Source organism: Heterodontus francisci, chromosome 40, assembly GCF_036365525.1.
Source record: "Heterodontus francisci isolate sHetFra1 chromosome 40, sHetFra1.hap1, whole genome shotgun sequence".
NCBI lineage: Eukaryota > Metazoa > Chordata > Chondrichthyes > Heterodontiformes > Heterodontidae > Heterodontus > Heterodontus francisci.
The window spans coordinates 12,879,947-12,899,781 of record NC_090410.1 but is presented as its reverse complement, the minus strand read 5'-3'; the positions used below and the strand labels follow the sequence as shown (position 1 = coordinate 12,899,781).

Sequence of the window (19,835 nt, the reverse complement as noted above, 5' to 3'; positions counted from 1 at the left end):
AGGGGCCCAGATTTCTAGAATGGTTAAAAAAAAGGCCTTGCGACATTTTCTTGAAATGGAAGCGAAACCCAATTCTCTTTCTCGCCGCAGTTTGAGTCACTCTTGCTCTGAGTCAGAATTTTGCAGGTTCAAGCCCCACACTCTGATGGAGTGAAAGATCCCATGACACTATTTTGCAGAAGAGAAAGGATGTTCTCCCTGGTGATCCGACCATTATTGAGCCCTCGACCGACATCACAAAAACAGATGATCTGGTCATTGTCACATTGCTGTTTGTGGGAGGTTGCTGTGCACAAATTGGTGGCTACGTTTCCTGAATTAGAACAGTGGCCAAACTTCAGAAGGTACCTCAGCGGCTGTAAAGGTTGTGAACATTACTACGTACATGCAAGTTCCTTTTATATTGCTAGGGAAGGATAAACGAGTAAGAGATTGGGCTGTGCAATGACTTCTGAAGTTGAGCTTTTCCTTTATTTGATAAACCACAATAGTTGCAAGGGTTTACCTGTTCCTCGGTGTGACTCATGGGTCAATAACAGATATGTAGGTCTGGTTTAATTGAGGTTAATTAAAGGAAGAAAGGAAGGAAGGGAAGTCAAAGGTTATGTGTTCAACAACCACCCACCCCCCCCCACCCCGCCCCCAGAGATTTGAGCCCATAATCCAGTTGACCTTCTAGTGCAGTACTGAGGGACTGCTGCACTGTCGGACGTGCCGTCTGTCAGATGAGACGCTAAACCGGGGCCCCGTCTGCCCTCTCAGGTGAGCATGAAAGATCTGTCAACACTATTCGAAGAAGAGCAAGGGAGTTCTCCCAGGTATCCTGGCCGATTTTTAATGCTCCCACCAAAAGGGAATTGCATCTTATTTGCTATTTGTGGGATGTTGTGATGTACAAATTGGTTTTTGCATTTCCCTAAACAACTATAGTAACTGTGGTTTGAAAGTAATTCTGTAGCTTTGGCATATCCTGAGCATGTGAAATGCTTTATGCAAACTTGTTTAAAATAACTTGTCGTAAGTGCATTGAACCTGCAAAATGGGTCCGACTTGTCATCCCGCTTGGTCTCGTAGTAACTAAAGCAGCATTCTTTGCAAAGGTAAAAGTCCCACCAGTTTTCCGATCTGCTTCCGGAAGGTGCCTCTTCCCTCCAATCCCCTCAGGTTCAGTACCTCACCAGACGGTGCCCTGAATCAGTGGCCAGATGCCCCGTGCCACCTCAACCCGGTTGTTGTTCTTTGCGTGTGAGTGAGCCCATCAGCGACCGTGGTGGGTATTGCAGCAACGCCCACTCGTGTCCTCACCCAGCCTTGACCCGCAGGGACCCTGGTTGATTATTGCTCTCTCTAACTCACAGCGAGGAGATGAATCCAATACATGGAAAAACAAAAACAAGCCTGCCCAACAATCACAATGGCTGGAGCGTCATAATTAGACATGTGACCTTGTGGGGGGAGTCCAAATCTAGATGTCGTAAATATAAGACAGTTATTAAATAAATCCAATACGGAATTCAGGAGAATCTTCCTTCCCCAGATGAGGACCTCACTAACACAACGTGTAGTTAAGGCAAATAGCATAGATGTATTTAAGACCAATCTAGATAAACACATGAGGGAGAAAGAAATATGCTTTCTTTCAGGTTCAGACAGGCTCATGTGGAGCATTAACACCAGTATACACCGGTTGGGCCAAATGGCCTGTTTATGTAGCCTCTTGGGCAAGGTAACATAAACAGAGAGAAACCAGAGTCGATTCCTCCCCCATCCCCTCAGGTTCAGTACCTCACCAGATCTTGCCTTGAATCAGTGGACAATGGGAGAGCAGAGTCCCTCAGGATATCTGTCGTAGTGAATCGGTGATTGTCAGTAGAGTTCCTCATTTCGTTTGTGGGAGGCCAGAAATGTTCACAAAGCCAAATGGGAAAATCCTCAAATATTTAGGTCAAAAATTTGATGACTCTGTTAAGTTTGTCACAAGTTTCCTACAGCACGATCACACATACAAATGCCCACACAAAATGTTTTTAAAAAATTTATATAGCACCTTTCATATTCTCAGGACACCCCAAAGCGCTTTGCAGCCAATGAAGTACTTTTGAAACGTAATCACTGTTGTAATGCAGGAAATGTGCAGGCCCAGCCTTACGCTGGACGACCACAGGTTCCTGTGGTCAGGGGAAAGACGAAGCATGGCGATGGCTGAGTGCTCAGTGCGACAGGAAACTGGCCAGGCAGATCCACAGTTACCAAGGCTGGTGGTGAGCACTGGGTGAGAGAGGGAACTTCTTTAAAATATTTAAATACTACCAGAAACTCGCAAAACATTTGCATTCACATTAATATATTGAACCAATTCCATAAGCGCATGCACCCCCATGTGACCTCTCCCATGTCACCCCACCCATGTCACCCCTCCCATGTCACCCCTCCCATGCCATTCCCTCCCTCCCATGTTACCCCTCCCATGCCATTCCCTCCCTCCCATGCCATCCCTCCCATGCCATTCCCTCCCTCCCATGTCACCCCTCCCATGCCATTCCCTCCCTCCCATGTTACCCCTCCCATGCCATTCCCTCCCTCCCATGTCACCCCTCCCATGCCATTCCCTCCCTCCCATGTTACCCCTCCCATGCCATTCCCTCCCTCCCATGTTACCCCTCCCATGCCATTCCCTCCCTCCCATGCCATCCCTCCCATGCCATTCCCTCCCTCCCATGCCATTCCCTCCCTCCCATGTCACCCCTCCCATGCCATTCCCTCCCTCCCATGTTACCCCTCCCATGCCATTCCCTCCCTCCCATGTCACCCCTCCCATGCCATTCCCTCCCTCCCATGTTACCCCTCCCATGCCATTCCCTCCCTCCCATGTTACCCCTCCCATGCCATTCTCTCCCTCTCATGCCATCCCCATCCCACCACATTTCCATATTGACCCCGACCCCTCCCAACGCCTCCCTCTCCCCGCGCACCGCCCCCCACCCCAAAGCTGCAGTTCCTCGGCTGACATCTTGAAAATCATCTAATTAAAATTCAATAATATCAGTCATGCCTGAGCTGAACACAAGGCAGTGCTGACTCGTAGTGGAACAGGATCTCGGCTTCACTCCTTAATGAAGTGGGGGGAAGGGTGGGGAGTGGGTGTACCTTCCCAGGTCAGCCCCACTGCAATCCTGCAGCCCATCCTTCCCAATACCATCCCTCTCATCCATCCCATGCCTTCCCTTTTCCATCCTTCTCATACCACCCATCTGATGCCATCTCCTGCATCTCACTGCTCCCATACCATCCTCGTCCAATTGCTTCCATCCTCTCCCATGCTATTCTTTCCATGCCACCTCTCCCCATGCCATCCACACACACACCCCCACCAATCCCTCCAACCAGGATAACTTTGTCGTTGGGCTTCCCTTACTTTCTGCTGTTCTCTTTCTCCAGCAATACACTCGCCTGACCTCACCAGCATACTGTTGGCAACCACACATGCGTCACAAGTGTTCCACCCACCCCGCATGCCTCTGGAGATGTGCACCAGGCTCTGCCCACCCAACCAACCAGAAAAGTGCAGACAAAAGCTGTATTGTTATTAAAGGTGCAGCAGTTGGGAGTGATTCATTCTGTTTACTGCTAGATGTAGGTGCAATGTAGGAGAGAACACAAACCTATTGGCAGGTTTGCTTTGTGTTTAATGGACATCAGAGGGTTCAGCTACTTAAAGGTGGGTTTTCTTTTCTCTGATGATACTGCATTTGTAAACTCAAAGACAGCTGTTTTCCCTCAGTCTGGTTCCAGAAACGTGGCAGCCAAATTGAGCACAGCAAGATCCCAGAAACAGCAATAATATAATGACCAGATAAGCTGTTTTTTTTTAGTGACGTTGGTTGAGGGATAAATATTGGCCCAGGAGACCAGGGAGAACTCCCCAGCTCTTCTTCAAAATAGTGCCATGGGATTTCCTTTACATCCACCCGAGCAAGCAGATGGGGCCTCGGTTTAACATTTCATCCAAAGATGGCACGCCCGGCAGTGCAGCACTCCCTCAGTACTGGCACTGGGAGTGCCAGCCTGGGTTATAGGCATAAGTCCCTTTAGTACATCCAGTCGCAGAAACAGATATAGACACATTGTCACGCTGAAGCAAGGAGGAATTATATAATGAACTTATGAAACAAACTCAAACAGATTTGAGGCACTCCAAAGTGGCCAGGATTCAGAATGACCCATCAGGAGAAAGGATTGTGACTGGCGACAGCAATGAGCACGTGAGGCGACGGCACATGTTGGTACAATCGGAGCGGAATCAGGGTTGGTTAATTCAGTTATTAGTTCGCAAGTGAGAATTCCTTTCTATTCCAGCGAAAAGGAAGGACCCTGCCTAAGATCACCATCTTGAAACTACATGTAGGCAGAGACTGGAGTTGGCCTCGAACTCCCTACCTGAGGAATCGAACCAGGCTTTTGCTATTGAACTGTGATGGAGATATAACAAGAAAAGTCTGTAACAATGCATCTGTCCTCCTGAACCGAGTTTTTACACTGAACTGTTTTTAAAACCATCAGACCTAAACGCATGTTATCTTTTATTCTCGATTCTTTTCCTCTGTGTGTGTGTGTGTGTGTGTGTGTATCTGTTGTCATTGGCTATCCCTCGATTTGAGGATGTCTACTCAAGGTTGCGAGCTTCTGCCATGGGTCTTCAGGCGACTGAACAGGCCGACCCGCAGACCTTTGGGCACATGGGGCAGGTCGTCCCAGGAGGTAGCGGGATCCGGAGTGCAGGATGTGCTTCCTTTTCATTCCTCCTCTGCCGCTGCTCTGCCTCATCATTAAGACATTTGGACTCAAAGCATGCTGCAGCTTGATGGACAAGTTGTCGCCATCTTGAACGGTTGGTGGCAAGCTCCTCCCAAGTCATCAATGTCAATGCTGCCCGTGCCTCAAAGAGAGCTTCCGAGTGTCTTTGAATCGTTTTCTTGGTCCTCTCCTGGAACACTGGTCATTTGAGAGTTGAGAAAACAGGACCTGGCGGGGGGAGACCGTTTTCGGCCATCCGGTTCAGTCCATTGAAGTTGATTTTGCAGGAGTTTTGCCTGAATGCTTGTGGAGCTGCTTTCAAGAAGGACGGTCCTCCCATTGAATCCGGAAGATGTGGCAGAGGCATTGCTGCTGGAATTTCTCTAGTGCTCTTATGTGTCGCTGATACACAGTCCAGGTCTCACTGCAGTACAGGAGAGTGGTGACAACAACTGCTCTGTACACTGGGGCTTCTGTTGACGTGCGGAGGTCTTTGCTGTCAAACACTCAATGCCGTAGTTTGTAGAAAGCTGAGCTCCTTGTCAATGGTGGCCTTTTGAGAGTATCTGTATACGTGTGAGAGTGGGTGAAGTTGCATATTTTCGGGTGTTGTGTAATAAACATTTTCTTTTCAACTTACAGGAAAACCTGTTTGTCTGTTTGTCGATCATTAAAATGCTCGGGGGTTTTTAAAAACCTGCTGTCTTCGGTCAGTTGAGAGGTGAAAAAAGGGGAAACCGTCCCCATCGTCTCCCACCCGTCTGTAACAACATAGATACACATGCAGACACAGGCACGTTCATGGGGACAAGCAGTGACCAGGGGTCAACCAGTGTCAGTGGTAGAAATGTTGAGGTCTGTGGTAATTTGTTCAAAAAAACCTATGACTTACATGCTCTGTCGAGAAAAGATGTGATCTACCTGTGTACATTTTGCAATTATGATGCAGATGGGTGACATTTGACTTCTGTTTCTCACCGTAAACTGACAATGACGCCAAGATTCGACAGTAACCAAAAAAGCTTTGTTATCCAATCAAACCGTTAGCTAAGTTTACATTTTTCATATTTGTTTTTCTCACCTGTTAAAAAAAGACTTGGCGGTGAATTTGAAAAAAAGGTCGTTCAATCCAGCTTGGGAAAGAAAATATACTTTTTGTACCTTCACTGGCAAGGTACATTCAAAACATTCAGGTGAGTTGAATTTCTAACTAGGACAACTAGTTAATCGCTTTTTCCAATGTGGAAAATTATTTGCTATTTTATTTGATTGAATGACATAAAGTTACTTCTTAGTCCTGGTTTTTAATAAATTAATGGTTTAGCTAGCTGGCTACATGTTAACACAATGTTAGCACATGGTGTAGCTAGCTCTGTTCTGTCAACAAAAATAATTCGCATTGGCACTGCATGCTATTTTGCTTGCTAGCTAATACAATTGTGCTGCTCTCCATTGATGTTTGTATGCTTAGCTACTTTATTTATAGGGAGAAACAGGGCATTGGTGAGACCACATCTCAAATACTGTGTGCAGTTTTGGTCTCCTTATTTAAGGAAGGGTGTAAATGTGTTTGAGGCAGTTCAGAGGAGGTTTACTAGATTGATACCTGGAATGAACGTGTTGTCTTATGAGGAAAAGTTGGACAGACTGGGCTTGTTTTCACTGGAGTTTAGAAGAGTGAGGGGAGACTTGATTGAAGTTTATAAGATCCTGAACGGTCTTGACAAGGTGGATGTGGAAAGGATGTTTCCTCTTGTGGGTGATTCCAGAACTAGGGGGCACTGTTTTAAAATTAGGGGTCGCCCTTTTAGAACAGAAATGAGGAGGAATTTTTTCTCTCAGAGGGTTGTGTGACTTTGGAATTCTGTGCCTCAGAAAGTAGTGGAGGCGGGGTCACTGAATATTTTTAAGGCGGAGGTAGATAGATTCTTGTTAGGCAAAGGAATCAAAGGTTATCGGGGGTAGATGGGAGTGTGGAATTCTCGACACAAACAGATCAGCCACGATCTTATTGAATGGTGGGGCAGGCTAGAGGGGCCGAATGGCCTACTCCTGCTCCTAATTTGTATGCTCGTATGTAAATGCATTTTAAATTGGACTGTTCTGGTGGCATTAGGTGGGCTGTATACTTTATATACAGACTAATTGCTCCCATATCCGTAGCTGAGTCAATAATTTTCTCAAATGTCCGCAGTGAACATATTGGTGCCAATCCCTGGCAGAGACAGGGGAATTGGCACAGTCTGACTCACAGGCATTGACAGATACAGCCGTTTAAGATTATTTGAGTGGCTTTTTTAAAAAAGAGGACGAAAGCTTGTGGCAAGGAAATAGTTAAGAGAGTAGTACAGTTTGAACGACAGAGAGAGAGAGAGAGAGGGGCGGGGGGTAAGGGGGAACAAATCACTGGCTGATTTTCTACCTGAAGCCTGTGAAAAAAGCAAGGTGGAGCTTTTGGCCGGAATGTGAGATGAACTCGTGTTTTGTGCGGGGCTGGAGGAAGTGGGATCCAGAGCTGAAGTGGATCAGAGTCTTGGGCAGTTCCTTAAAGGACAAACAACAAGGTGCATTTTTGTGCCTCTCCGGCTGGATCTGCACGGGTTCCTAACCCAGCCCCCTGTTACTTTCAGTGTGAGCAAACTCGTGTTATTCTCGTAACAGGATATAGAGCCGACCCTGGTTTTCACTTTGAAACTTGTAGTGTCTTTGTAAATAGGGGAGAAGCCTAAACGCTTTAATCTGCCGTTAGAAGCCGTCTGGACCTTCGGCACTCCTGATGTGATCAGGTAAGGAGTCTCTAGGGTGTGTTTACTCCCCTTAAATTGGGAATCTAGTGTGGTTGGACCCCTCCCCTGTCTGGACCCCATGTTCTGATTGGGACCCATCCCTGTTACATGGGTAATTTCACTCCAGTTTGGACCCTTTCATTGTTCATGCGTAGATATTGACAACAATGAGTCAGTTTCCGTGTCTTGAGACCATTTGGACCTTTTTTTACACATGGGAAATTTTCTCGCTTTTCCGTCTCTTTTGTGGGTTCTCTGTCTCTCTTTTATCTCTTCCTTCTGGCTTACTCTCCTGTACTTTCTCTTGGTTCTTCTGATTCCTGCTTCTCTTCCAGGAAAGTCGGCGCAGGGCTTCATAAAGTTAATCATGTTGAAGGACAGATGAAATAAAAATTGGGTTGAAGGCTGCCAAGTTAAGGAAGGGCAACTAAAGGCTTGTGCAAGGATCTCGGTTGGAAGGAAGGCTTTAGAGAGGTGGGGAGATTAAGGGAGGAAATTCCTTGATGTCACGGTCATTTACGGCACAGAAGGAGACTATTCAGCCCATTGAGTCCATGCTGGTTCTCCACAGAGCTATCCAGTCACTCCCACTCCCCCGCTCGATCCCTGTAGCCCTGCATGTTTATTTCCTTCAATGGCCATCCAATTTCCTTTTGAAGTCATTGATTGTCTCCACTTCCCCCACCCTCGTGGGCAGCGAGCTCCAGGTCATTACCACCCGCTGTGTAAAAAAACGTGCTTCCTCGTGTTCCCCCTGCATCTCTTGCTGAAAACCGTCAATCTGTGTCCCCTAGTCCTTGTACATTGTAATGGGAGCAGTTTTTCCTTGTCTAAGTCTGTTATACTTTTGTACACCTCTGTTAAATCTTCCCTCAATCTCCTCTGTTCTAAGGAGAACAAACCCAGCTTTTCCAACCTGACCTCATAAGATCATAAGAACTAGGAGCAGGAGCAGACCGTCCGGCCCCTCGAGCCTGCTCCGCCATTCAATAAGATCATGGCTGATCTTTTCGTGGACTCAGATCCACTTACCCGCGCTCTCACCGTATCCCTTAATTCCTTTATTGTTCAAAAAGATATCTACCTTAGCTTTAAAAACGTTTACTGAAGAAGCGTCAACTACTTCACTGGGCAAGGAATTCCATAGATTAACAACCCTCTGGGTGAAGAAGTTCCTTCTTAATTCAGTCCTAAATCTGCTCCCTCTAATCTTGAGGCTATGCCCTCTTGTCCTAGCTACACCTGCCAGTGGAGTCATCCTCTCTACTTGTATCTTATCTATTCCCTTCATAATTTTATATGTTTCTATAAGATCCCCCTCATTCTTCTGAATTCCAATGAATATAATCCCAATCTTCTTATAACCTTATAACTAAAATCCCCCATCCCTGGAACCATTCTGGTAAATCTCCTCTGCATCCTTTCAATGAACCCTCACATCCTTCTTAAAGTGTGGTGACCAAAACTGGACACACTACTCCAGTTGGGGGTCCAACCGGAGTTTTATAAAGGTTCAGCATAACTTCCCTGCTTTTGTACTCTATGCCTCTATTTATGAAGCCCAAGATCCCACTCTCTCAATATGGTCCTGCCACCTTCAAAGATCTATGCACACGCATCCCCAGTTCCCTCGGCCCCCGCACATTCTTTAGAACTGTGCCATTAAGTATATATTGCCCCTCCCTATCCTTCTGCCAAAATGCATCACCTCACACATGTCAGTATTAAATTCCATCTGCCACCTGTCTGCCCATTCTGCTCGTCTATCTATGTCCTGTTGCAGGTAGTTCACATCATCCTCACAGTTTGACACCAAACTTGCAGGGGTGGCATTGGCAAATTTTGAAATTCTTAAGTGGGGTGCTCAAAAGTGGGAAGAGGGTACGAGAATGGGATTAGAGCGGACAGGTCCAGTGAAGACCCAGCACTGGGAGAGCTCCAGTAGTTTCCTGTTGTGTGGGCAATTCAGTATTCAGGGTCGCCCTCCTTCACCATTGCGAGGCCGCAGGAAAAGTGTGGTCCTGACCCTATTTAGGAATGGGTTGGATCTGAGAGAGAGGAGTGGGTCGAGTAAGGTCATAAGCCAGACTGGTTGGCGAGCCGATGCCTGCTGCAGCCAGAGTCAGGAGTGCCAACCCAGACTGCTGTCCCCTCGCCCACAGCCCAAAAACTGGCAGGTTTTTTTTGGTCTAATTTAAGATCGCTGTTTCATTACCATGGCAACAGACTTAGGTAAAGAAGATTTCCAGGCACACTGAAGGTATTAGGCAGGTCCTGGGTAGAATTTGTCAATGTTCTGAGCATGTTTATCGTAATGAATTTCTGGAATATATTTGGAATAGTTTTCCAGAACAGTATTTTGGAATCGATTGGGGGAAACTGGCCATACTGGATTTAGTGATTAGTAACAGGCCAGAACATCAGAAACTTGCATTTGTATAGTGCTTTTAACTTAGCAAGGTATCCCTAGGTGACTCACATCCTGACTACCCAAAGCTGCAAGGCACTCAAGGCACTATGGTGGATTACTCTCCCGACTTGCCTGGACAAGTGCTGTCGCAGTAACAGTCGAGAAGCTTGACGCCAGGGCAGTCCGCTTGATCAGCACACTATCCAGTGCTTCGACTGTCTGCTCCCTCCATTGCTGCTGTGTCAAAATCCTGGAATTCCTCCCTAACAGCACTGTGGGTGTACCTACACCACATGGACTGCAGCGGTTCAAGGACGCCTTCTCAAGGGACAATAGGGTGGGCTATAAATAGGGCCCTACCAAATTCATGGTCAAATTTTACAAATTTCATAGAAACAGCATCTTAAGAATCATGAATTTCACGATTTCTCTGATTTTAATTGTAAATTTCACAGTGTCGCAACAAACCATGAAAATGATCTATTTAAAACCGGAAAAATAGACAAGGGAGGTTTCTGGTTTCAAATGCCATTGATTGTATGCTCGAAATCTGTTTGTAAAAAGATGACTATAAACAGGTCATTTTCTTTATTCGCTGACATCAGTGGTTAAATGTCAGCATAGAGCAACCTATAACTGTCTCTTTCTTCATTCCCTGTCTCTGAGCTGTGAATACCTGTCTGCGGTTAGACACAGCTCTCACCGCATCCACAAAGTTTGTTGGAATTGTCAGACCGCTGTGCTAGCCTTGCAAGGTGGGAGTTTCTGCGTTCCACAGAGTTCCAGAACTGCAGCACAGGCAAAGTACAATCTTCTGCTTTTGCAGTGATTTTATAAGCGGGAATCTCCAACCTACAGTTCTTGTCAAAGCCAGGAATTGCATGAATTGAGTTTAAATCCACCATCAACAGGTATATTTGTGCAGGGTCGAAGATACGCACAGCTTTCAGGAATGCCGCAGAAGGTTTTGAACCCTCTGAGTCACTTTTACTTCATCACTTCCCCGTAGCAGTAATATTGTTTGTTTTCTTGTATGGCAAAGAAGCTCACCTGTTGAGCACAATTTAATTCAGCCTCATCAGAGTGTTGTTCGTTTGACTGTGCTTCAGCCCAGAACAGTACAGTCATTACTTTTATTTTAAGCTTTGTGGATTGTGACGTGTCGAGGTTCAAACCAAGTGATTAAATCCATCAGTCATGTAGCATTCTTGGCAACAAACTGAACCTCCTCATTAAGCTGAGCAGCGTTTAGAAGGACTACAATATCTGTGAAAACCTGTGTTTTCGATGTCAGTGTGAGCTCTTCTGAGATGAAGTCTGAGTAGTATTTCCGGTGAGCTTTTTTTTAATTCTTTCATGGGATGTGGGCGTCGCTGGCCAGGCCAGCATTTGTTGCCCATCCCTAATTGCCCTTGGGAAGGTGGTGGTGAGCTGCTTTCTTGAATCGCTGCAGTCTATCTGGAGAATATTCCATCAGACTCCTGACTTGTGCCTAGTAGATGGTGGATAGGCTTTGGGAAGTCAGGAGATGGGTTACTCACTGCGGAATTCCCAGATTCTGACCTGCTCTTGTAGCCACAGCATTTAAGTGGCTGTTCCAGTTCAGTTTCTGTTCAATGGTACCCCAAGGATGTTGATAGGGGATTCAGCAACAGTAATGCAGTTGAATTTCACAGGGAGATGGTTAGATTCTCTCTTGTTGGAGATGGTCATTGCCTGGCACTTGTGTGGCATGAATGGTACTGGCTACTTATCAGCCCAAGCCTGGATGTTGTCCAAGTCTTGCTGTTTATGGACATGGGCTGCTTCAGTCTCTAAGGAGTCATGAATGGTACTGAACATTGTGCAGTCATCAGCGAATATCCCCACTTCTGATCTGGCAAACCCAGGGCAGATGTTGGAGTGTGTTACACCAATTAGGGATTCAGTTTTCCCCTCAATGTTCTGCTGCTCATCAGTGAGAATAAAGCACAATCATCACAACCAAAGCCAAGATCTTTTTTAAATTCATTTCATGGGATGTGGGCATTGCTGGCAAGGCCAGCATTTGTTGCCAATTTCTAATTACCCTTGAGAAGGTGGTGGTGAGCTGCCTTCTTGAAGCCATGCAGTGCAGCTGGTGTGTAGGTACTCCCATAGTGCTGTTAGAGAGGGAGCTCCATGATTTTGATCCAGCGACAGTGAAGGAACGGTGATTATAGTTCCAAGTCAGGAAGGTGTGTGACTTGGAGGGAACTTACAGGTGGTGGTGTTCCCATGTGTCTGCTGCCCTTGTCCTTCTAGGTGGTAGAACTCGCGGGTTTGGAAGGTGCTGTCGAAGGGGCCTTGGTGAGCTGCTGCATCTTGTAGATGGTACACACTGCTGCCACTGTGTGTCGGTGGTGGAGGGAGTGAATGTTGAAGGTGGTGGATGGGGTGCCGATCAAGCGGGCTGCTTTGTCCTGGATGGTGTCAAGCTTCTTGAGTGTGGTTGGAGCTGCGCCCATCCAGGCAAGTGGAGAGTATTCCATCACACTCCTGACTTGTATCTTGTAGATGGTGGATGGGCTTTGGGGAGTCAGAAGGTGGGTTCTGTGCAGAATTTCCAGCCTTGTAGCCACATAAATATGTGGCTGGTCCAGTTCAGTTTCTGGTCAATGGTAACCTTCAGGATGTTGATATTGGGGGATATAGCGATGATAATGTTGTTGAATGTCAAGGCGGGGGGTGGGGGGGTGGTGGTGGTTAGATTTTCTCTTATTGGAGATCATCATTGCCTGGCACTTGTATGGAGCTGCATGATACTGTACTATCCGAAACCAGGAATTCCAACATGTAATTACTGGCTGGAGGAAGTTTTATTCCCCAAGTTCAGCCATTTCAGCCACATTTGCAATGTGTTGCCTGTATCAAAGCTTGCAGTTTGTGGCTAGGGCAGTGTTTGAAAATCTTTTGAATTAGTTTACCAAACTTGTTTTTCCACAGCTCACTGATGAGAAATGATATGTTGATTACATGTAATTAATTTGGCATTGGAGCATAGATTTGAAAGATTTTGTCGAGTAAGTTGCATTGCCACTAATGAAAGCAGACACTTTGAAATCTGCACCATATTTTGAAACGGGTTTAATTATCACTTGGGGAAGTGTGGTGTAATTAACAGCTTCTAAGTTGACACAGTCTGCGAGCACTGTTGTTAGCTTTCCTGACGGTAAATCTTCGGCCTTACCAGACATTAAATCAAATAAAACATGCAGCACATAGTTGTTTTGCTCATTGGTGGATTCATCACAAATAATTGCAGAAGACTCAGATGCGTTAATCTGAGACTTCATCTCCTTACAATGTGTAGCAAAAGCCTTCATTAGGTAGTCCTGTCGTAGTTTATTTGCACTTCGCAAACAACCACCATTTGCACGTTTTGTTGAATGAATACCCGCAACTTTGGGTGATTAGGTTTTTCCGACGGAATGTTGACGTTTGCAAAAGCATCCACTAGTTCCGTCGTAACCAACTGATGATTTTCTGAGCCCTCGGCCGACTTCTTAAAGAGAGAAGAAATTGTTGCTTGTTTTTTTTTTTTGCGTGTTTGTTTTCCAGTAGTGTGGTGTTGAATACTCCCTTCCTGCTGCCAATGGACTCTGTGCAAATCCTCTGCAGACAGCGGTGAAACCTCATGGTCATGGTGATAATTCACAGCTGTGGCTCACCCCTCTTGGTTGAATAGCTGACATTCTTGTCTAGGGCAGCGCAGGAAGAATGGGCTGAGGCTAAAAAAAAAAGTGAAGGTGTCTATGCCTAAAGCGTGGCTGCCTGACCTAAACCCGACCACACCCGGCAACTTGTGTCGGGTTTGAGTTGGGTCTCTCTTCCGGGTCCAAAATTTGGGGTCGGGTCGGGTCGGGCTGGACGTGGACAGTGTTTCCTTGCTTCAAATGAACATTCAGGACGTCAAGGCGGGAAACGTGCCGTGCTCTGAAATCTGCACTATTCTTACTGTTTGAAAACATATCTCAGTAATCTCCAGGTGGCAGCTGGTCTTATTACTGATGTCCTCACATGAGGCGAACACGGGTACATAGTATTCACTTCAGGAAATCATGCAATGTAACAAACAAGCTTCTGAACTGTATCAAGTTCCGATGTCATTAACAAAAAAAAACTCTCTGCGGAGAACTCCCGGTTGGGAAGTTTAATCTCCCTATTTCCAGAAAATTTTAAATCCTTGGGCCAAGTATAGATTAAAGCAAGAGCTCAGTTAATGTTGCTGTACTTTAGTGCAGTTACTAGTATCTCCCCCGGGCTTTGTCAGTTTCTCCCGGGCTTGATAGATTTCAGAGTGTAAGGGGTTGGGTTAATTTCACTCGGGTGCTGTACATTGGAACTTGTAGCTGTTTCTTTCCCCACACCCCCCACCCCCCCCCCCTCCCCCCGCCTTCTCAACTCTGATTAAAGCTTGGCTACCCGACCAAACCCGAATTCATCTGTCGGGTTCGGTTGAGTCAGACATTTAAAAAAAATTAAAGGGTTCGGTTTGGCTGCTGTCTGGTCGGGCCTGGGTCGGGTTTTAATTTTATGCGCAAGCCAGGCTTCACCTATGCCGTCGCAAGAGGGGGTGTGGGATCTAATGGGCTGCTTTCCTAGAACTGTTGGGTGAACATGAGGGCATAAGAAATAGGAGCAGGAGTAGGCCATTCGGCCCTTCAAGCCTGCCCTGCCATTCAATAAGATCATGGCTGATCTGCCCCAGACCTCAACTCCTCTTTCGTGCCAGCTCCTCATGGCCCTCAACTCCCCGATATTCCAAAAATCTATCTACCTCCTCTTTAAATACTTCCAGTGATCTAGCCTCCACAACTCTCTGGGGTAGAGAATTCCAGACATTCACTGTCCTCTGAGAGAAGAAATCCCTTCACATCTCAGTTTTAAATGAGTGTCCCCTTAACCCTTAACAGTTGGGCAGGAGAACTGAATCAAGTTTCGTTGGGGTACTGGGGGAAGTGCTGGCATCTCAAACCTGCTCTGTCATTGAATAAGATCATGGCTGACCTTTTACTCCAATTCTACCTTCCTGCCTGATCCCCTTATCCCTTAATTCCCTGGATATCCAAAAATCTACTGATTTCAATTGTTACAACCAGGTGAAAAAGAGGTCTGGGGTTCCCTTTCATCCTTCACCTGTAATGGTTTAATTTTAAACAAGCCGTGTTTTTAGCTTCCCCTTGGTGAATCCTTGTTCACTGCTTTCCAATTATAAGGCAAAGAAACCAGCACAAACAGGCTTTCTTAGGTTTAGAGAAGAAAAGTTGAAATTTATTAAACTTAAACTCTAATTCAGTTAATGCCTATGGATACATGCCAGAATAGAGAAGAAAAATTAAGTGGAAAAGTTTGAGGCAATATCTGAAGAGTAGTTGTTACAGTTCTTCAAGCTCACTGTAGAGTCCTTGATTGTAGGTAGATCTTGCTTTTCGTTGGGGCACAGTATTCTTAAACCTTGTTCGACGTAGGAGACTTTTCTCTCTTGGAGTTCGTGTCTTCAGTGGATTCAGAAGCTTATGGGAAAGAGATGGGAGCAGGCAGACAGGAGGTCTTCTCCAGTCCAGCAGCATTCTACTTTCTGCAGGCTCTCAGTTCAAACTGTACAATTCAGAAACCCCTAGGTTGCCAAGCAGGTTAGTCATGTGACCAACTGGTCTAACCATGTTCTGGCTCTGTGTATTGTATCATCTTTGTGGGGTATGGAATGTGCTTCCTTGCCTTCAATTTCTGTTGGCTGAGGAAAAAAAACATTTACATACTAAGGTCTGGTAGTCTCTGTAACAGGCCTTCTCTTCTTCCCAGCAACAATTTGAAATTTAATATCCATGTGATGAAATTAAGATGCCTCATTCTTGGCATGACACGATCTTGAATATACTCAATGATTGAGCATTTACGGTAAAGCCTGGGCTTGGGTATAAAATTAAAACCCGACCCAGGCCTGACCCGACAACAGCCAACCCGAACCCGACCTGAGCCCGAGTCCTTTAATTTTTTTAAATGCCGGACCCGACCTGAAAATAACAAACATATTATTGGAATAGAAAAAAAAATCATAGATTTAAACAAAAACAATACAAAACAGTGCGGTACAGCCCGATCCGATCTGAGCCCGAATGCTGGACGCAGGATACCGACCCGACCCAAACCAAACCAGACACATGTAGTTGGGTTTGGTTGAGTTCGGTTCGGGTAGTCAAGCTTTAATTTACAGCTCTCGAGGGGGTGGGATAGATTCTGGCCTCTTGAGCATCCCCAATGTCCTTCGCCCCACCATTGGAGGTCGTGTCATTGGCTGCCAAGGCCCTAAAGTCTGGAATTCCCCCTTAGCTCTTCGTGCCTCCTCCTTCATGATGCTGTATAAAAACTGACCTCTTTGACTGAGGGTCTGCTCCTGATATCTCCTTTTGTGGCTCGTTGTCAAATTTTGCCTGAAAGCATTCCTGTGAAGCACCTTGGGACGCTTTAATGCATGAAACATGCTATATAAAGTCAAGTTGTTGTTGTACAGTTGGGTGAGACCTTTGTTCTAATGCTTTCCCTCTTTCCCGTTCCAGGCCAGAGGTGGGGAATGGGCTACTCCAAGTTTTGGATGGCTGCATGGGCTCTGTTGGGACTCTCTGTGCTCCAACTTTTTCTGAGTTGGCAGTCCAAAGTTCCTGTGCGGAGATTGTACAGCGTCAATTATAGCCTGAATGTCACAAACTTGTCGTTCGGCTCGCCTGACAATGAGAGCTGGATATCCCTGATCAACATCTCCTCACATTTCAAGAACTTTATCCCTGTGAAGAACAGCGTCTGGAACCACAAGCAGCACCAGGTATTTCAACTGCTGGATCAGCTTCTTCACAACGGCACCACCATGTACAGCCCCTCACGGACCTGCAACGTGACAAAGATGGAGGCTGAGGTTGTCGCGGCCTATTCCTACTCCGAGGCACACGGGGACTTCCTGCGCTACATGAACTGCAAGGACTACCCACAGCGGATCAACCATCCGAACAAGTGTGACGGTGGGGTCTTCTTGCTCCTCGTGATCAAGTCTGTGCCAGCTAATTTTGAGAGGAGGCAGGCCGTCCGCGAGACCTGGGGCAAGGAGCAGAACCTGGAGGGTGTGCAGGTTCGCACGGTCTTCCTCTTGGGCTCAGCCTCCGGGGTGGGTCAGGGGCCTGACTTGCGAAGGCTGTTGGACTTTGAGGACACATTGTACGGGGATCTCCTCCAGTGGGAGTTCAAAGACACTCTGTATAACCTCACCCTGAAGGACTACCTGTTTCTCAAGTGGGCCACAGTCCACTGCTCGCACACCCAGTACATCTTCAAGGGGGATGACGATGTGTTTCTTAACACTCCCGTGCTGGTGAAGTACTTGCAGTCGCTGGATGCAAAGCAAAGCAGCAAACTCTACGTTGGACAGACCATCATAAATGCTACCCCGCTACGAGACAAGAAAAGCAAGTACAGCATCCCCATGTCCTTCTACGATGGGGCCTACCCGGCGTATGCTGGAGGTGGAGGGTTCCTGTATACAGGCAGTCTGGTCAGATCGCTCTACACAGTCTCTCACTACATCCCGTTCTTCCCCATCGATGACGTCTTCACTGGGATGTGCTTCAGCGCGCTTGGGATCAACTCGCTGCATCACCCTGGCTTCCAAACCTTCGACATCGAGGCCAAACATCGAGACAACCCCTGCGCCCATGCAGGGCTGATCCTCGTCCACCAGCGCAGCCCCCAGCAAACGGCACGACTCTGGAGAGCTCTGCGCAGCCCAGACCTCAAGTGTTAGTGGCTCCTCCACACCACCTCCTGCTAAAGGGCAGATCCCATAGCCAAAATAAAATCTTGACCTTATGTGGCTTTTGGTCAGATCCCTGCCGACCCCTCTTTATTTCCCTAAGCAATTGGATCTGCAGGTTCCTGGGAATGGGAATAATTTAGCTCAGAGTCTGCAGGATCATGAGCTGCAAAATATCACTGGGGATGGGAACACCGACCTGCACTGGGTCTCCAGGATCAACAACATGTTGAAGATTATAAAGGACTAATGAGTAAGATACAAATGGGTAAAGCTTCAGCAGTAGTGAGATAACAGCTGGGTATGGATTGAACATCAATCACAATTTCTAACTTCTTCCAGTTCTGATGAAAGGTCATTGACCTGAAACGTTAGCTCTGTTACCCTCTCTACAGATGCTGTCAAACCTGCTGAGGGAGGGACTTTAGCATTTTCTGATAATTACAAATGTATATAGATTGGGTGGTGATGATATATAAGCAGTAGTGTGATACAGGGATACATACCGTACAACAGACAGATACAGAGCACGCATAAGGACAAGGGCAGCAGATGCATGAGAACACCACCACCTGCAAGTTCCCTTCCAAGTCACAGCATTCTGACTTGGAACTATATCGCCGTTCCTTCACTGTCGCTGGGTCAAAATCCTGGAACTCCCTTCCTAATAGCACTGTGGGTGTACCTACCCCATATGGACTGCAGCGGTTCAAGAAGGTGGCTCACCACCACCTTCTCAAGGGCAGTTAGGGATGGGGAATAAATACTGGCTTAGCCAGCGACAGCCGCATCCCAAGAACGAATAAAACAAACAACACACAACGCTCTACTTTGACTGTCAGAGTTTGACACTGGTACGGTGGGGGCAGGGGTGGGGAAAGACTATCTCGATGAGCATTATTTAACCAGAATGTGCTGGCAGAAGGACCGAAATGATTGAGTTATCAACAAAGGAGGATAGTAGAGTTCAGGGCAATGACCTGCAGCAACCCGGCCGCAGATAGTCCTCCTCTTGGTGTGTTGTACACAGTACCAGAATGTGAGAAGAGGTTACTGAAGGGTTTTATGTTAATTTTATTATTGCTGGTGTGATATTGATTAAATTATTTCTTTGACAAGAGTCCGTGTAGTTTATATTTACTCACTGCTACTTTTCCACCTCTCACCTGAAAGTCAACACCTCTCTTGATATTTTATATAAATGTAAGAGCGCAGCCTGATCACATGGAGTTGCGATTCCTTCGTATTTTCCTTTCGCGGAGTTAGATAATCGACATATAAATATTTATTAATGAGCTCTAGTGCTTCTTTCAAATACTGGAGAGAAAGCTGACTGATTTCCAGTTCATTACCTGCCATGTTACTGAAAGCTTAAAGTTCGGTCAAAGTGGCCATGGGATTTGATTGGTCTTTAGTCACCTGACTTATCCTGTCTGTCCTTCTTAAAGAAAGGTCCTACTTTGTGTAAAAAGTTCGAGCGTTGCCCTGGTGTAAAGTGGAAGGTAATGGCAGGACACTTTTTCCCAGACCTTATGATCTTTTTTTTGAAACCACTTGCTACACTATAGTGCTGGGTGAAGACCTGACCTCCTGCTTCTCCATCAGTTCATACCAGGCACCATGAAGGTCCTGGACCCTCTGCCAGACTGCCCAGACCTTGTTAAGATTGTTGATGCCTTCCCAAAGAGTGAGAGGAGACGCAGATGTTTTTAGCAATGCACCACAGCGTTAAAAGCCAAACTTTATTTTAAAACATTCTCAGGATTTGGGCATCATTAGCATTTATTGCCCATCTCCAATTGGCATTCCACCTGACAAAATCCTCGGAATCCCTTCGTTGCTCCGTCAACACTCACACACACTTACAAAGTTGTGAGCAGTAGCAGAGTGCATGAGGGAGTCTAGACACTACAGCATTGGGGGCGACGTTCTTTTTAAACATTTGAATTTATTTCTTTAAAACTGGACAATCCAACTTTTTAGGTGGTAATGTCACTGAACTCAGTGACAGGCTCAGGCTAATGTC

General features: G+C 46.3%; 1 protein-coding gene across 4 annotated transcripts in view; it reads left to right on the top strand.

Moving 5' to 3' along the window:
* The window catches only part of LOC137353094 (N-acetyllactosaminide beta-1,3-N-acetylglucosaminyltransferase 2-like), an 81,282-nt gene that overhangs the window by 23,312 nt on the left and 38,135 nt on the right, over nucleotides 1-19,835 (top strand). Inside the window, exons 1-2 of one of the 4 annotated variants that reach the window (XM_068019079.1) lie at nucleotides 3,700-3,718; nucleotides 16,569-18,929. In XM_068019079.1, the coding sequence (XP_067875180.1) occupies nucleotides 16,583-17,800 (1,218 nt within the window). In that variant the 5' untranslated portion in view covers nucleotides 3,700-3,718; nucleotides 16,569-16,582 and the 3' untranslated portion in view covers nucleotides 17,801-18,929. Of the gene's footprint in view, nucleotides 1-3,699; nucleotides 3,719-7,168; nucleotides 7,581-16,568; nucleotides 18,930-19,835 lie in introns of those variants that run through there. The other 3 variants (XM_068019077.1, XM_068019078.1, XR_010969812.1) reach the window with 3 other exon arrangements.